Source organism: Sinocyclocheilus anshuiensis, unplaced genomic scaffold (genome assembly GCF_001515605.1).
Source record: "Sinocyclocheilus anshuiensis isolate Anshui unplaced genomic scaffold, SAMN03320099.WGS_v1.1 scaffold475, whole genome shotgun sequence".
Classification (NCBI taxonomy): domain Eukaryota; kingdom Metazoa; phylum Chordata; class Actinopteri; order Cypriniformes; family Cyprinidae; genus Sinocyclocheilus; species Sinocyclocheilus anshuiensis.
In genome coordinates this window covers 395,539-413,939 of record NW_015549650.1, presented here as the reverse complement: position 1 = coordinate 413,939, position 18,401 = coordinate 395,539, and the positions used below count along the sequence as shown (strand labels likewise).

The following is an 18,401-nucleotide window of genomic DNA, read 5'->3' as shown; positions in this document are numbered from 1 at the left end:
CCCGCTCATCCCCAGAGGGAGCTGGCCCTCAAAAAGTCCTAGGCCTTAGGCGTTAGGACGTTTAAGACTAAGACTATCCAGCGAGAATGACGGTCCGCAGAACCGCCTTCTGCTAGAAGCCTTCGGCCTGGGAGCGCCACTCTGACTCTAGAATCTGCGGAGTACGAAAAGTGACGCCCCCAGAATGAGGAGCTGGAACACGATAGGTTGGGACTGCTCCCGCCCAGCAGCCCCTGCTGACCGCCTCAACCTCCTCAGAGGAAGAGAGGTAAACGCATGCTGAAAAGGAGGAACCATGATAAGGAGGTGGCAGATGTTTACGTAGCTAGCTTGAAGCCCGTGGGGCTGTCGGTAAGAACAGGTCCAGTCTAGTCAAACCAGGTATATGAAAGTTTATTGTACATCCAAGGAGTTTTGGTGCATGTAGATGTGCGTGTGTGCATGTGCGTGTGTGCGTGTGGTTTATGGTCAATTACGCACATGCAGCAAAAACAGTATGAAAGGAGTAAAACTCAGTCCTCTGCACAGTACAACCACATGCAGCAAAACGTAGGCTGTGGACACAGGTGCAGCTAATAAAGTCTGTGAGATAGCTCTAACTGGCTTGAGATTGGGTGGGTGGAGCTTGGGGCTAGCAGGGAACTGAACAGGCTAAGGGGGGTGTGGCACTGCTTTGAGGGTGCAGCTTAGGGACACAAAAACTTTACAACAGCCGCCCCCAAATTTGTAGTGCACATTTGACAATTTACAGAGGATCAGGTAGGGCCGGGAGAGGAACAAGGTGGGCAACGGGCCTTGTGTATGTCCTGTCCTTGACTTGGACATCAGCAACCCTACAACGGCCATCCTTGCTGGGATGGAGGGAGATGACTTTGCCCACTGACCACTGAGATCGGGGAAGTTGAGGATCAAGAATCAAGACGACAGTGCTAGGTTGCAGGTTAGGATTGTCGGTGCACCACTTCTGTCTGGACTGAAGAGCGGGGAGGTAATTTCTCATGAAATGAGCCCAAAAATTATCAGAAAGGATTTGACTATGACGCCGACTGTACAGCTCAGTGTCTGGATATGTTACAAGAGGAAGGGAAGCATCATGCTGCCCCATTAGCAGCAAATTAGGGGTCACAGGGTCAGGATCAGCAATGTCAGAGGAGGCATAGCCTAAGGGCTTGGAATTTAGAATGCCTTCTATTTCAATCATGACTGTGCGTAATACCTCTTCACTTACAGTTTGAGCACCAAGGGTGGTCTCCAGGGCAATTTTGATGGAGCGTATTTCGCACTCCCAGGTTCCACCAAAGTGGGGCGCGTGTGGAGGATTAAATTGGAAGGAAATCTTCTGCTTGGCCAGAGCTGCCTGAAGGTCAGGGGTTAAGGATTTATAGGATTCCAGTAGCTCTTTATTGCCTCCAATGAAGTTGGTACCTCTGTCAGAGAGCAGCTCAAATGGTTTACCTTTACGAGCAATGAAACGCCGGAGTGCCATCAAGAAGGAATCTGTATTCATGTGACCGAGTAGATCAAGGTGCACGCACCTAGTAGTCAGACATTTAAAAATGATTCCCCACCTCTTCTCAGCTCGTCTGCCAATCTTTATTGTGTAGGGCCTGAAGCAATCCACCCCGGTGGAGTAGAATGGAGGTTTGCAAAGGCGGAGGCGGGCTGGAGGAAGATCTGCCATTCGGGGAATAATAGGATGGGCACGGAACTGCTGGCACTTAGGGCACCTATGCTGATGTTTTCGGACCAACTCACGACCCCTCAGATTCCAGTACTTTCTCCTTAACAGCGGGAAAAGCACAATCAGCCCCCCGAGAGCCGACTGTGTGAGCTCCGCTCCCCATTAATGCTGCTCATTATAACATTAGGCATAATATGCTTCTGTAACTGATGCTTGTGCAACTGGCGAGCTCTTCGACGCCCTCCATATCAATCTACTCTGAGAAAGACAGAGTGGGTGCCGGATCTGGTGGTTAAGGAAGCAGATAGGGACTCGTCCGTCTACATTACCTCCACCGGATCCATATGCGAAACCCACGAGCACAGCCGCCGCTCCGCCTTGGCGAAAGCGGGGCCGGCACCGCGAGGAACGCTAGTGAAGGCTCCCTAATCAAAGAGAGCCCTCTGAGAGCGAAGCAAGGCAGTAACAAACGCTTGCAATGCGGGCAGTCAGCTCCCTTGAGAGCTCCCTCGACTCTGTGTGCTTCGCTCCCAAGCAGACAACAAACAAACTGTGTGTATCCCCACCCGTAATGTAACGCGGGCAGGGAGGAACACACAGCCTGAAACGCTGCCTGCCCTCGCCCTTGAGGTGTTTGGTTTTGTCTTGTGCTTTTGACATGATTTCGTGACAAACAACACTAAATAAGACTCACAAACAGATATCAGACTGACACACACACACAGAGCGCTTGCTGAATGACAGAAAGCTGACGCCGGTTTCACCACACGTGCTTTTAAGCTCCCTGGTCGCTACGTCACCCCGCCCGTGATGTCTCGCCCATCCATTGGACTGATTACACACGTGATTCAGAGCCGGTCACGCTGAAGGGCATTCCCAAAGCGTTCTCCGATGCAGCTCGATTTCCTGAAAAGGAACGTTTGCCATGGTGCTATGGAGTTTTGAGTGTCAGCGTGTCTATATGCGATTGCCAAGGTGTTTTATTTTTAGCTCATTTAAATGCTAAGGTGTTATGTGTGGTTTCTCATCAAAAGAGGTCACCTCAAAGTCTCCATGATATTCTGGTATCAAGATATATCACATGTGTAGTGTGAACAATACAGGATTAAATACACAACAAATTTCATACTTGGAGTAAGGAATTTGTTCAGATCAATAACCCTGAGTATGAACAATAATAATAGCAATGCTTACCTTAGCAAACCGCACTAAAGCTTTGTTAGGTGCATGCAGTAATCATACAATCAACACACATTTATTTTATGACATTTTAAGAATTCAATTTACAATTGAAGCCCCAGCTGTTTGTATCTGTTCCTTTCATTAACAACTTGCTCATCATGGCGCGTAAACACATTAAAAATTAAGATGCCTCTGATTAGAATATTTACATTTGCTCTCTGACCTCAAATTAGTTGAAGCATTTTTCACCGAAGACTTAATCACCATGATACTGTTTACACAGCCTGTCCCAGTGGTGGAAACCGGGCCACGATCAGAACTGACTAAGCAGTGGATGGCGTCTTATGCGCGCATGCTAAATCCAGAGGATTACGCTTGGATCAGTAGAGAAATAAACGAGACATGGTATAGAGAGTGGCCACATTTCAGACATATTAGCTACCCTAATGAATTTGTTTCATTAGCTCACAATGGACGCTGTTTGGTAATTAACACAGTGATCTTTTCATGAAATCCCAAGAGCAGAATTTGGAATTCAATTGTGCTTTTCCTTAAAGGAATTGTTCAGCCCAAAATGCAAATGCTATCATCAATTATGCACTTTCGTGTGATTTTATTTCTTCCGTGAACACAAAAGATAATAGAAATACACTGAAAGTGGTTGATGATTTAAACATCCAAGCTCCAAAATGGACCAAACAAAATGCATGTGCGTGTCACTGTGTTTCTGTAAAAGCATTCTTACTCTTGCAGGTAGACTTCTCCTCCAGCCCTTCCCACGTTGCATTAGCTAAGCATTTGATGGTCCTCCTGCCTGCCAGATAGTAGCCGGGGGAACAGCTTAGCATTATTCGTGCACTGAACTCATTCAGCAAGCCTGAGATGAGACGCCACACCATGTGTTCTGAGAGCAAGCTCTCAATGTTAGGGCACTGAACCGCTGCAGGACAGAAGGCAAAGAATGCATTAATGGAAAACAATGACCTTGTGGGTCCTAGAACTGGAATAACTAGAGCTTACAGGAATTATGGAATAGATATATAATACCAGTGAAAAGTTAGGACACACTTGACTGAATATATGTTTTTCAGGGCTTCTCAAAGGCTTCTTTACATGCTTAAAATTACATTAAAATGTCAGTTATCTTATTTAAAATTAATGATTCGAAAAGTAGCCAACAAGCGCCCAGAATATGCTGTTTAGAAAGCATCCTGTAAGCTGTGTGCAAAATTTGAACTGTGTCATATGAGGTGGTTTGTGAATTTTCAGTCAAATAACACATCGTCGTTGTTCTTAAAAACAGGTTGACCTGCCTCAAACTCACACTAATGGTTGACAATCTTGGACTGACTTCAAACAAAGAGAGCACTGTTTGAAAGAGTTTTCACTTCTTGTAAGTCAACCTATGAATGGCTTGGCTTTCGTTCCATTTTGTTAGCACATTTACGATTGGAAAATGTGGTTGATTTGTCTTGTGTGTTTATATAAAGGTGGTTGAAAACTGAAGTGGAAACATAAGGTTTCAGAGTAACTATTTCAGCCAGCATGGAACAGATGGTCCTTTGATTGAACAGCACAGTGCATCGCTCGGATTCAAAAGAAGCGTAATTTGGTGCGGGCGCATCAAACTTGCAAAAAGTCTTGTAAGCTAGGTCAGGTATACTACACAAGATCTTAAGTAGAGCAAAACATCTTTCCCTCCCCCTGCCTTTATCTCTCACATAATGTTCTCTCTCCATGTTCTACATGACAAAGGTTTCATGTCCCTCAGCTCGCACTTGTTTAGATAATTGCAAACAGCTCGAGTGCTTTACAATACAGCTAGTCTCAGAAACTGTGGATGTGTCATGCTATCAACTGAAAGCTCTAGAATGAAAGATCACCTTGACATGGTGTTACAGAGCAGGGCAGAAGCCTCATCCTTTCTCCTTCCCAACGATGATGAGGAATATCATAATATTAAATGACATTATCTGTAGCAGCATCGGCTGTAATGAGCGTCTTTCTCGCTGTGCCCTCTGAATGCATAATACTTGGTTATTTGGCTGTGGGCTCTTTAGTCGGCTTTGTAGGCTAATGGTAATTCAGGTCAGAGGGGGGACATGTCATATCAGACCATTTGTCTTGTTTGAGTTGCCAAACCACAAAAAATCAAGTCATTATTGTTAATTTTGCCAATTACCTGCCCTACATTACTCTCAGAGGGGGAACCGAGCGAGAAAGCGGCTGACTGCGGCGGTTCAATGAGGCGGTAGATTTTAACATGCTGTTGGCATAGAAACAGAGGGCTTGATTTGCTCACGTAAACAGTGGGTAGGATGTGCCACGTTGCTCCAGGTGCCATCCTCCAGGCAGACGGCAGTGAGCAGGCTGCTTGCGTCAGGCTTATAGCCCTCCTCGCATTGGTACTGCACCTTACTGCCCACTGTGTATTGGAAGCCGTGGAATGAGCCATTAGCAGGAAACTCTGGCACTCCGCAAGACACAGCTGCCAATCAGATACAAACAGTATTACAGGTGGATACATGCTATACAGTCTATCTATATATAAAAATATTCCATTCAAATTCTATAATGTGTGATGTCGTAATAACAAATGTCTAACTTGGAAGTAGCAGCTTTGCAGAAACACTGGAAGGTGGTTAAATCAAAAAAAATTGTATTGTATTGTATTGTATTTGTTTGTTTGTTTGTTTCCAACCCAAATCTGCTATGTTGAAAAACACTTCACAGTAAGGTTTCATTTCTTAAGATGAGTTAACTACATTGTTTAAAATTAACTAAACAATAACTTCTAACAATAAACAATACTTCTAAAGCATTTACTAATCTTAGTTAATGTTAATTTCAACGTTAACTAATAAATTATTAAATAAAAAAAAGTTGAATAGACTTTAGCTAACAATGTAAATTATATTTACTATTTATATTTATATTATTTTAAATGTATTGCTCATTGTTAGTAAATGCATTAACTAATGGTCTAATAGTCCTCTATTACAAACAACCATTCATATATGAAATTTACTCTTTTCAACAAGAAAAAATAAGAGGGGGGTCTCTAAAAAAACTGCAGGCACACACAAGCATTCAGAGGAAAGCAATGGGACCAATTAAAGCTCTTCCTTGTTAAAATGATCACAACTTGAATAAAAATCAGGCCCTGAGCCTTCCTCTACCTCAGACTGACCTGCTGGCAGACTTCATGGATCGCTCCCACCACTTAAAGAAATTATTGGCCTTAATTAGCACCCATTCTAGATGCCCTTCAATACAAATGGGGCCAAGCCAGGGCTATTCTGAGCTCCGTGCAATAGTAAAATGATATTCGTGCTATAACCTCCAGTCCTTGAAATGCTGTCATTTACCTTTGTGTGATTAAGAGTAATGAGATTCCTTGAGTAAAATCTTTGCTTGTTGAATGTATAGAAACTTTGGCTGGCATCTTTGTGAAACGTCCTTAAAAGGTGAAAATTTAAGTGCAGCTCTGGGCACCATTTTTGGGCAGCAGTCAGAAGAAGCTTTTCATTCACTAGAATGCTCTGAGCCATGGCAGACTGGATAGTGTACCTGCTCACGACATACAGTATAAAAGCTGTGTGCTAACAGGAGTGCTTTCCACTGTCCTATACAATAGCGTTAAAAATAAAAACAATACTGTGCGATATAACTGTGGCCTGGAATAATCAAAGGAAACTTTTCATTAAGATCCAGTGTGGCATTCTTAAGTCGACCTCCTATCCTGAGAAGCCCTCCACTGTCCAGGTAAGGGCTCAGCTTTTTCAGAGGACTGTTCCTTGGAATGTCGTTTCTCTTGACAATGCAGTTAAGCTCTTCTTTGTAGGCTTCTCTCTGCACATTCTTTATTATGGCTGCTTCTGCTTGTAACAATTCTTCCACTGAGCGAGGCTTTGAGCAGTGGTGCCATGATCTACAGGTATTGTGATGATCATTCGCCTTGTAAGCCTGGACGATGTGTATGAGGGAAGCTATGGCTCTGACTAGAGACCTCCAAGAAGAGAATCGCTCAAAGCGTTGACATCTGAGGTAAGAACCATCAGTGGATAGAGTGGTGACAAGAGAACGAACCTCTGTGTCTGAGTCTGGCTCGATGAGATCAAACCTCTCTTCCTCAGATGATAAACTTTGTTTAGCTTGTAACAGGAAAGCAGGTCCTGTAAGCCAAGTGGTGGTGCTCAACAGATCTGCTGGTATAGAACGAGTGGCATGGTCTGCAGGGTTATGCTTCGTAGAGATATAATGCCACTGTGTTGGGCTTGACACCTTCCTGATACGCTGCACTCTGTTGGCAGCGTATACATAAAAACGTCTCGTCTGGTTATAGAGATATCCCAGGACAACTCTGCTATCAGTGTAAAACTCCACAGCATCTAGAGAGAAGTCCAGCTCATCCATGATTGTCTCTGCCAACTCTGCAGCTAAAACCGCAGCTCCCAATTCCAATCTGGGAATCGTATGAGCAGCTTGTGGAGCTAACTTCGCCTTCCCTAGGACGAACCCAGTATGACATGCACCTTCTTCACTGATGACATGAAGATATGCCACCGCTGCTATCGCTCTGACAGAAGCATCTGAGAAAACATGTAGTTCCTTTCAATTATTAATGTTCTTTGTTGTTACACCAAACTGCCACAAGATGGTGCTAAAAAATAACAAACGAATGCGTGACATGACATATACACACACACACACACACACACACACACACAAAAAATTATATATATATATATATATATACTGTATACTGTATATATATAGAATCTAACAAAAACATTGTGTTTTAGTTTAACTTCCTGAAGTTAATGGTGAACACTTTCTCAAGGTTAAGCACATCTTCTTTGACGGACCATTTGTTACAAGAAAAAAGAAAAGAAGAAGGAAAAAAAAAACACATCAATGACTTTATTCTTTTAAAAGTTTTAGACTCTATTATTCCTACATTATTCATGGAAAGTGCAATATACTTAATCGTTATATAATCATCTCAGCCTCATCTCTTAACCTGCCTTAAACTTGCACAAATAACAGCTGGAACAATTAGGCCTACATACTGTTCATTCGCTCACTATTTTTATGCAAGTGCACGTCTGACGGATGACTCGTCTTGCTAATGAATGCACAGCAAACCTCCAGAAGAGACCATTTTCTTTGACAATGCTCTGGAACAGACGACACGAGGGCTCGGAGTGTGAAAGGAGAAAGGGCGGACAAAACACCACGTAGGCTGAAGGATAAAATTAGCACCTCAATAAAAGAGGAAGGAGCAGAGAAGGAAGCATGGACAATGAAATTAAGAGAAACCGCGACACATCAAACACATTCAATTACATTTCTGTCTTAGTCCTAGCGTGACTGAAGAGTCGCCCATTATGACATTGGAACAAAGGACACTCGTGATCTCATTGCACAGTCCTCGACGGAAGTGTTTAATGGAATAAAAGCGGCTTCTTGTCGAGGCGTGCGGAGGTGCTTTTGAGTACCCCGTAGAATGACACATTTTTTCATATGCGGGGAGGCAGGTCGCCTTTTCAAGGCAATTCCCTGTCATTTGAATGAGGAGAATGAGCCAGTGAATATCTCTGCGGAGTATGAGTTACCTTGACACAGTGGGGCCGGATTGTCCCACTGGTAAAGTCCATTGAGATGGAGTCTGCATGTGGCATTTCTGTGACCCACGAGCCTGAAGCCAGCATTGCAGTAATATTGGAGCCTGCTGCCTGGCCGATCTCTCGCCCTATTAATGACTCCTCCATTCTTGGGTTGATCGTTCACACTGCAGTACGTGGCTGCGGGAGATGGAAACAAGCACAGTTTGTCATAGTATGATGTTAAGATAAAACTTCACAGATAAAAGCAGTGCTGATTCCTTGTCATAAACACTTCATGTTTTAAGCATACATATACTTACGTTATAATTTCCTTTGAAAGTAGGCTAAATATATTTATTTTTAGATATGTTACTTGAAAACAAGACAAAGATAGTGATTAAAGACTGCTGACATGCCATAACCTTCAAAAACCATTACCCAACCTACATAAGGCATTTTTGCAACCCTGCATATGCTAAATATGGCTTCAGCTGGAACAAGGACAGACATGGTTTGTGCTTAGTGTTTAGTGTCCTAAATTATTGGGATAATAAATGTAATTACAAAAAAAAAGGCAATTTCTGTTTACATTTATATAATAAACTATTTTAGTATTTTGTTGACCAATGTAAAATCTGAGTCCTGAAGCAAAAGCAGTTTTCCTCTTCTCTAGACAGCTTTTTATTGGACAAAAAAAATATCCAAGAGCAATTCATATTTTTTATCTATTTCCTCACAAGAAAAAGACTGTACATTTTAAATATGTTTATCTAAGTTAATTTAGTCAACTTTTTTGGTGGTACACGGCCATTTAGATGAACTCAAAACTAACAGATGTGGACTAAAAAAGCCATCCAACTCAAGCTTGGAATTCATGAGGTCTTTACAACTGTGTTTAAGCTTGATTCTGAGATAAAACGAAAAAGAGAAAATGCAGCTTGATGGTTATGATCAGATCGTTAGATCTTGTTTTTGATGTGACACAAATACAAGTTTACCCATCATAAAATGGAAAGCAGAAGCTCGAGGGATGTCAAAGCTTAATCTCACTTCAGACAGATCGAATCAAATGCATCATCACACCAACTCTGCTGAGAGGTTTAGACTTAGCTGTGAGTGATTAACTAGACCTAGCATAAAAAAATATTGAATATAAATTAAATTTTCTTTACCCTTAAAGCCCAACAGACTAAGAAAGGCGGGAAAAACAAGGAGGGGCTTGAAGTTGCTTCTCAAAGATGTTTTGTAGAGATAAAGGTGTTATATTTATCATAAAGCATTGCCTACATCCTGTAATCATTGAAATTCAAGAAAAAAAAGTAGTAACCACTATGTTCAAAAACATAGTCCCTCTGAGCAACATAATGGTTTCTCGTTCGGTCTGCTCTTGACAAAATCCAATAAACAGGAAACAGGTGGCAACACACTGGAATAATGGGCCTGCATAGGGCATGGCATGTCAGAAAGATCAACTGAAATGAACACAGAGAGCAATAAATGTTGACAGAGAGGCAGAGAAATGGGAACGTGTGAAGAGATGCCGAGTAATCATGTCCACTGGCTTTGTGGCCCATATATCATGTTTAGCCATTGGTGGAAATGTCGGTCAGAAACAAACGACATGGTAGTTATTCAGCAAAATTCATTACTGCATCTTTGACCTCTATTACAGCAGACTTGCCAATGGCTCCCTGAAGGTAGGACATGTCTGGTTCTAGCCTAATGAGGGCTAAATTAGAAAAAGCTGACTTTTTCACTTATTGACCCATTTGGATCCAAAGCAACAACCTTGGGGGGCTAAATGGTGGGAATTAATCTGACACACATATTGCATGCTATTGAATATACCAATAGATTAATTAGAGAGAACTGTAAATGCCTGTTTAAAATGCCTGGATGCATCAAATGTGGAATCAAACAAATGGAGCTAGAGAATTTTATTTATTTTTTTTTTGGGTGGATTTCTTCCTTCTACAAGTGTTGCTGGTTTTGTGTTCAATAAGTAATTTGTTTTTCCAAGTTTCTAAGAATAACCCTGCAGTACTTCTGGATGCATGCAAAACATGAAAAGTTATACATCTCTTACAAACCTGTGTAACGTATTTTGAAGCCTTTCTTGCTGGTCGCATGATCAGTTGACCATCTGAGGTAAAGCTGGTTTGTTTTGCTAGTGAAATTCAATTGAGTGGAGTGGTTCCCACTCAGAGCTACCAGCAACGGACTCTGTCCAGATGGCCCTGGTAAATAAAACATCACAAAAAACAACAAGTAAAGCTAAATATTGCAAACCACAAATCTGTTGGGCAGCAACATGGCAGACGTGACTGAAAGAACAAATGTCGTAGAGCAGTGGTTCTCAGTCTTTTCAAGCCAAGTGCCACCTTTGATCAAATCAGCACAACCTAGCCATCACTACTGTTTACACTACACTGCTTTTCCTGTCACTTGGCTGGGTCCTTGAGGATCTTTAGAAATGCTCTAAAACACATATAATAAAATTGAAAAGTTGTATTATCCATTTCATATCCACTAACACCTAATCATAAATATATTTCTGAAACCTGAGCAATTTACTGTATCTTAAAACTTATCTTGTCTGTTTTTGAGTAACTGGATTGCTCTGCATTATGGAATTTATGTTCAAAACTGAGTGCTGCAGGTGATTTATTTTATTCAGTAGAACAGTAAAGAAGATTTATAATAATAAGATAAATAAACTAGCCTTAATCAACTCACTTTTTCACATAAACCATTTATTAAAGGTTCATACCACGAACCTTTCATTTTACCCCTTTATTCAAGTGCTCAGTTTACACATGCTCGTATCAGCAAGTTCTTTGGTTCAAATCTGAACTTATACTGAACTGAGGCAATAATATTGTAAATAATGTTCAGTTATCAATCATTTTGCTTCAAAAGACCTCAAAATATTGCCAGGAGCCACGGGAATTAATTTTGTGTTGCCTGCATATGTTTTTTTTCACTCTTAAAGTGATGGTAGCCACTAACATTTTGTGAATCACCAAGGACCACAGTTTCAGCTAAAAATCTTCTTTACTGCCCTACTGAAGAAAAAAAAAAACAGTTACCTACATACAGTTACCTTGGATGGCCTGAGGGTGAGTACATTAACAGCAAAATTTCATTTTTGGGTGAATAAGCATGCCTCCTAAATATAAAGCTCAACAATTTTATTTTTAGTATTATTATTTTTTAATTGTATCAGTTTTTGGCTATACCTTTTGTTTTAATAGTGTGTATTGTTTATGTACAAATGATTTGTCCAAACATATTTTTTTGTGATCTAAAGTGTTGTTGTTAGCAGAATAGAATAGAATAGAATCTACCATCAAAGATCTCCAGTTCGTCAAACTGCTTCTCGCTCTGAAACATTTCCACATAAATGGCGATGGTAAAGGCAGGCTGCACTCTGATGATCCAAGAGCAGGTCTGGGAGTTGGGGTAGTTTTTTGGGAAGCCTGGACTCAGGATCACACCAGAGGAGGCAGACTGTTCCTCATTTGCGGGACACTGAGCTGTAGCGTAGACACAGCATTTCACAGGAATCATGGCTATTATTACAAATCACAATGTGGTCATCCTACTAACAAAGCACAAGATGCAAGCTCCAGAGTATTTCGGTAAAAACTGTAAAGTTTAAGAACTTTCTCCAACATGCGCACTGCTTCTCCTGGATTTACCTCAGGGGCCACGAGCCTTGGTTTGAGGAAGCACCAAAGTGAGTTGAAGCTTTTTGTTAATCCTCTTTGTGGGCGGGAGGGTGGAGGAAACAAACCAGGAGAACTATCGCTTATTCATGGCACTGTACAGAAAGTACAGACAAGCCAAACGGCTCAGATTTACAACTGAAAGCTTTGCTGTGGATAACTGGAATGCTTCCCCCCCCACTTTGCTCCCAAGACAGCTGTCGGCTACTGTCTATTTGTTACCATACAACAAAACAATGCAGCCTCTGGGGTGTTCAGTGCCATCTTTTTATGGATTACAATTTTACAAGCTTTGATTACAAGAATCACACTAATGATTCAACATCTTTATTATTTTAGATTGGTGGTCTCCAGCCGTCTTTAAATTATTTACATGAAGTACTTCCTTTTGGTTGTGTTGTGTAATTCCTCCCAACAAAACAATGCTGCCTCTGGGGTGTTCAGTGCCATCTTTTTATGGATTATATTTTTGCAAGCTTTGATTACAAGAACCATACTAACGATTCAACATCTTTATTATTTCAGATTGGTGACCCCCAACCATCTTTAAATTATTTACATGAAGTACTTCCTTTTGGTTGTGTTTTGTAATTTCCATTATTAAATAGATATTCATTACTGTGTTATATTTCTTTGTTTGTGTATTACCATTATAGAATGTTTGTAAAGTTTAGGCAAGTTTAAGTTTCAGGTTTTATGCTGCATCAGAGTCACTTTGCCATCATCAGGATGCTAAGCTTGCATCTTGTTTTCTGTCAGCACCAAAATAAACAATGCAAGGTCACTATATATCATTAATACGCATGTGATATCAAATCATAATTCAGTATGCAGCGTATGTTAAAGATAATACACCAACATTGCATATAAACACGTTACAATTTGAATAATTTACTATTATTGTTCTACAATTCGACAATCAAAATGAGAATACTTTAACAGTAATTAGTGGAAAAAATATATATATATAATGACATTTATATATAATTGAAATAAATACATCACACACTTCGACAGGTTTTGTTCTTCACTGACCTTCACACACTGGTGGTGGACCATCGAACTGCAGGTGAGAATTCAGCTTACAGGTGAGCTCATCGCTACCAACCAATGTAAATCCAGGAAAGCATCTATACCTCACAATGTCACCTGCATGGTACAGTAAGACGGTAAGAAGAAATAAAAAATTTTCAAACATTTTTATAATCACGTATTTGATATTCTTGCACAAATGGACTGTTGTTCATACCGATTTCGTAGTCCTGGTCTTCAAATAATACCTCTGCTTGTTCAACCGTAGGGGGAGGAGGGCATCTCTTGAGCCCATAAGCTAAGGAAATAGAAAAGTTTTGAAGCAATTTGCCTTTTCGTTCTCCTTTATAGGCATGACACATCTCACACAAGGCAACCCACCCAGTGTATCAATTACACATACAACATGTGACAACATACAATTCTATGCATCGACATACAGGGAGCCCTCTCAAGAATAAAAGCTGCATTGAAACCAGCCGTCTATAACTCACAAATATGCCAGACTGAAATGAAAGTTGGAGGTATAGATGAAAGACCGGTTCACTTTCACACTCCGATTTTCCTATGCTGTTCAACACATGCCTGCATGCTGACACTGATATCAAAGAGGCCAAAGGAAGCTTCTATTTTTGACTCTTTAATCTCCAGAAATAACGTGATGTCATCAGAGGCAGCAGTCATGCCTCTTTAGAGAATAAAAACAAGTCGAATCCCATGTTTCGAATATATTTCGAGCGGCACTTTACGGTATGCATTCAGCGGCAACATTTTTAATTTGAAGGAGAAACTAACCATGGAAATTGAGGACAAAGAACCCACTTGTCGAGAAGTCGCTATGGAACTTGATAAGAACCTGATTGAAAGTGCTGTAGGCTGACTCGAGGGCTGTGTTGCCGCTGAAAATTCCCAGCTGTGGGTAGCTTTGCTCTGGGCCGTCCCTGGAAGAGGAAACACGCATTGAAATTACATTACAACCTGTGATCTTGCCATTAAACGGCATAATAATGCCTCCAAATTCTGAGTGGTTGGAGAAAATTGATTTACTTCCAAATTTACAATGAGGTTGTGCTGACTTTTGAATAAAAGCATTATATTACAGACCAGCTTCAACGAAAACAGCAAAAATGATGACTTAACAGACTAGTCCGCTTGTTTAATGGCTTTTGAAGATGAATGGCCAATATTACTGGGAACGCGCCGGAGATGTATATTTCCACGTTTTTAATCAACTCAGTACTGTTTCAGATTATTCAGTGGGAATTATGACATTTGGCTCTGTGATTATTACAAAATACCTGCGATTTAAAAACAAGCTTTCCATTCAGTTATTTCTGTAACTCCAGTAACGCTAGTAAAATAAATTAAAGTGTTTCAAATGAAGAAATTCTGTAAGACTTTAGTTTAGGGACCAATTCTCACTATTAACTTGTTGCTTATTTCCATGCCGATTATTAACATATTGGCTGTTTATTAGTACTTATAAAGCACATATTCTGCATGACCATATTCTATATCCCTAATCCTAACCAATACCTAAACTTAACAACTACCTTACTAACCATTAATAAGCAGCAAATTAGGGGTTTATTGAGGTAAAAGTTGTAGTTAATGGGAATGAGAATGGGACCTTTAAATAAAGTGTGACCAGAAATTCAAGAAAGTAGGTAAAAGATGTATATATATATATATATATATATACAGTATATATCATAATTTGTTGTTGTATTTGGAAAATTAGTTCAGTATTTTTTAAATGCTCTATTAAAATGCATTGCATTAATGATAATATTAATTACTCAGAAAGTAAAATGGTCACATTGGGGACCAGTTCTCACTATTAACGATCACTTTTGCCTCAATAAAATTCTAATTTGCTGTTTATTAATAGTTAGTAAGGTAGTTGTTAAGTTTAGGTATGGAGTAGTATTATGGGATCTAAAATATGGTCATGCAGAATAAGGCAGTAATATGTGCTTTATAAGTACTAATAAACAGCCAATATGCTAGTAGTATGCATGCTAATAAGCAACTAGTTAATAGTGAGAATTGGTCTCTAAACCAAAAGTGTTACCAGTAAAACATATCAATATCCCCATATTAATGGCAGGGTATTAATTGTTAATGGCAGATTATTAATCGTTATTGTAATTCATTGTAAATTACTGTAAATTATGCTTTATTATATATTTAATTTGATTTTATTTTTCATGAGAATCACGCTTTGAGTGAAAAGCTTCACGACTTCAAAGACAACTGAGCTTTTCTTGAAATCTTGCTTTGCACATTGACTACAGACTACAAATGTCAGTAAACAAAGCTCAATTTGCGTAATGATTTGCTTGATGTAAGACAACAATAGCAGCATTAGTCTAGTCTGAAAGCTGAAATAAATGTCTTGTCCTCATCTCAGTCTGATATTTGCTAAATGACTCGTTAAATGGAGCTGTGCTCACCAGACAGCGATATAGTCAGTCACAGGCTCAGTCTGGAGCAGGGTGAAGTTGATGTAAACCCCGTGACCATGGGGCACGGTGATGAGCCAAGTGCAGTCCTGAGAGTCTGGGTACTCATTTGGGTACTCTGGAGAGAAAATGGTGCCGTTTGGAGCCGTCACGTTGTAGCCGCAGGGAGCTGTGTGCAGATAAACATCATTCAACCATGACGGCATTAGTAATCTATCTTTCTGAATAACAGCTAATGTTAAACACCAGGGTATCCAGCAAAAATCAGAACACTTTCAGTGCAGTTCTTTTTTTATAAATCTCCAAAAACGGACCAAAAACACCATATAAAAAAGTATTAAAGAACAACTGTATGATTTCAGAAGACTTGCATGAGTCATATAGACTACTTTTTTGGTGCTTTTCTTCTCATGGTTTCTTGTCCATATTTTTTTTTTTTTTTTTTTTACAGACTTCACTATAAAGTCTTGTTGTATGGGGAGAAAAAATGAATAAATAAATAATATGAGAGTGCAGAAACAATGACAAAACATACATATTTTCTCGTTTAAAGACTATTATAGCAGATCGTACTGTTTCATTTGCAGATGAGTGAAAACTGAAGAAAAGAACAGAGCATTCCTGAGGCTGCTAGAAATAGATACTGGCACAGAGTTCACAACAGAATAACACAGTTACGATTAAAAAAGAAAGAAAAATGGCCCAATAGTCTATGCGGTGCAGATTCCCTGCAAACGGAAGCCTAGGAGGAATAAGTCGAGCGACTGATCGATAAGAGACAGGTTGGCTTTCACACTACACTACCCAGGCTAATCATCAAGGCTACAATTTAGAACAGCTCCCAGTAGCATATGTCTCCACTGTTCAGGTCTTCAAAGTCTGTTTTAAAGATGGCTTTAAAACACAATGGCTCTTATTGTACTAGTAATACAAAGTAGTAACACATCACTTAAAGAGCATAGTTAAAAAGGCATTTGGGAGAGTATAATACCTTTGTAAGTCTCGAAAAGTCAGAGAATTATTGATGCGTTTTGTTTCAAAGCGTGGGCAAAGAGGACTGAAAATAACAGTGTGCTGCTAATCACAACACGACTTGAAAAACTTGAGAAGGAAAAAGATCACATTTCTTTACTTTCTTCCCTTCCCTTTACCTTCACAGCGAGGAAAAGGGTGGTTCCACTTCCTGTTGATTCCATGCTGACATGTTAGCACATGGTGGCCGACCAACACATATCCAGGGAAGCATTCAAATGTTATGGACTGGCCTGCGTTGAAATCGCTGTTGATGATATACCCGTTGTGGAATGGATATGGGTCTTGACAGTTTTGTAATTCATATGCTAAAAGAAAAAAAAAAATAGAATATATGAATATCTGCAAAGCCATGTCTGAATGATATTCACTTCAAAGAACTGAAATAATTAAAATAATTGTTTAATTCTGTCATTATTCCCCACCCTCATGCCGCTCCAAATCCAAATTTATTTTGTGTAACATACAATAAGATGTTTATGCTTCACTGAAAAAAGACAATAAAATGGGCTTGGAACTGCATTATATAAGTGTGAACGAGATGACACATTTTTCTTCTAAATATCTGAAACCAAAAGTTTGAGACCACAAGCATGCATAAACAAACAAACAAATAAATGAATAAATAAGTTCATTAGACATTAGTTAATTAGCATAAAATGTTATTGGGAAATTTAACAGGTTTTGTTTGTCTCTCTTTTTCTTTTGCTTTAAAGTCCCCATTAAATCAAAATTAAAGTTTTTTGGGTGTTAGTATCAATATGTTAGTCTTAAGGTTATCTATAAGGCAGTTTGCTCCAAAACAGTGACAAAATTCGCATTTAGAAGATATAAGCATTCAAAGCTTTCAGGTCGTCACTTCCGCCAAAACGGCTCAACGATTTTTTTGACGTCACATCGTACTTCAGCTTCTCATCAAACTTTCTGTCCAATCAAATGCTCTCTAGAATCCGAAGCGCCCGCCCCCTACACTATAAAATAGACGCTGAAGCCGCGGCTGAAATCGGTCACTTGTCCACAGAATTAGTATTTTCTGTACAGTGAATGGCACGTAGTGCACTATGTAGGGGACAGGGAACGATTCAAACAGTGTAAATATGCTTTCCATTGAGGAAAAAAAGAAGTCTGGTTTGGCGCTGTGTCACGCTAACCACCGCACCGCACACACACTCTGCTCCGGTCCAGAGACACGATAGCACGGAGCGGTGGATGAGATTGTGGCTGGCATACCCTGTCAAATGCGGCTTTACGGAGCTCAACGGCTCTGAACGGCTCTAGCCCAAGCTGTGATATAAACGAATGCTATTGGCTATTTTAAAAAGGGGGGGGGCTGCTCGATATGTCCTGCCCTGTCTTCCTGTTTCAGTTAAAATGACGTCAACACATAGAGTAACCCTGCATGTTTCTAAGCATTTCAGGGGATCTTTAATGATAGCAGCACTCAAGTTGACACGAACTACACGTTTGGGACAGGTAAATAAATAAAGAAATACACTACAAATCCTGCTGTATCATATTTGATGCATGAACCTCTAAACTGTCAACATAATCAAACCTGCTGAAAAACCTGTTACACAATCTTCTACATGCCTTCTGCCCGCTAATTGATAGTACATACGTTTTTAGTAAGTAAAAGGCCTTTTAGTACAATTCTAAAAATGTAGATTGTGGT

The 18,401-nt window shown here is 40.0% G+C and overlaps 1 protein-coding gene across 1 annotated transcript in view; it reads right to left on the bottom strand.

The window, feature by feature from the left end:
* The window catches only part of LOC107660234 (CUB and sushi domain-containing protein 1-like), a 411,890-nt gene that overhangs the window by 51,150 nt on the left and 342,339 nt on the right, over positions 1-18,401 (bottom strand). The window contains exons 39-48 of the mRNA XM_016449502.1: positions 16,849-17,037; positions 15,689-15,866; positions 14,028-14,173; positions 13,450-13,530; positions 13,236-13,349; positions 11,820-12,008; positions 10,563-10,709; positions 8,482-8,670; positions 5,166-5,351; positions 3,609-3,803 (exon numbers count right to left, since the gene is read on the bottom strand). Of these exons, the coding sequence (XP_016304988.1) occupies positions 3,609-3,803; positions 5,166-5,351; positions 8,482-8,670; positions 10,563-10,709; positions 11,820-12,008; positions 13,236-13,349; positions 13,450-13,530; positions 14,028-14,173; positions 15,689-15,866; positions 16,849-17,037 (1,614 nt within the window). The remainder of the gene's footprint in view (positions 1-3,608; positions 3,804-5,165; positions 5,352-8,481; positions 8,671-10,562; positions 10,710-11,819; positions 12,009-13,235; positions 13,350-13,449; positions 13,531-14,027; positions 14,174-15,688; positions 15,867-16,848; positions 17,038-18,401) is intronic.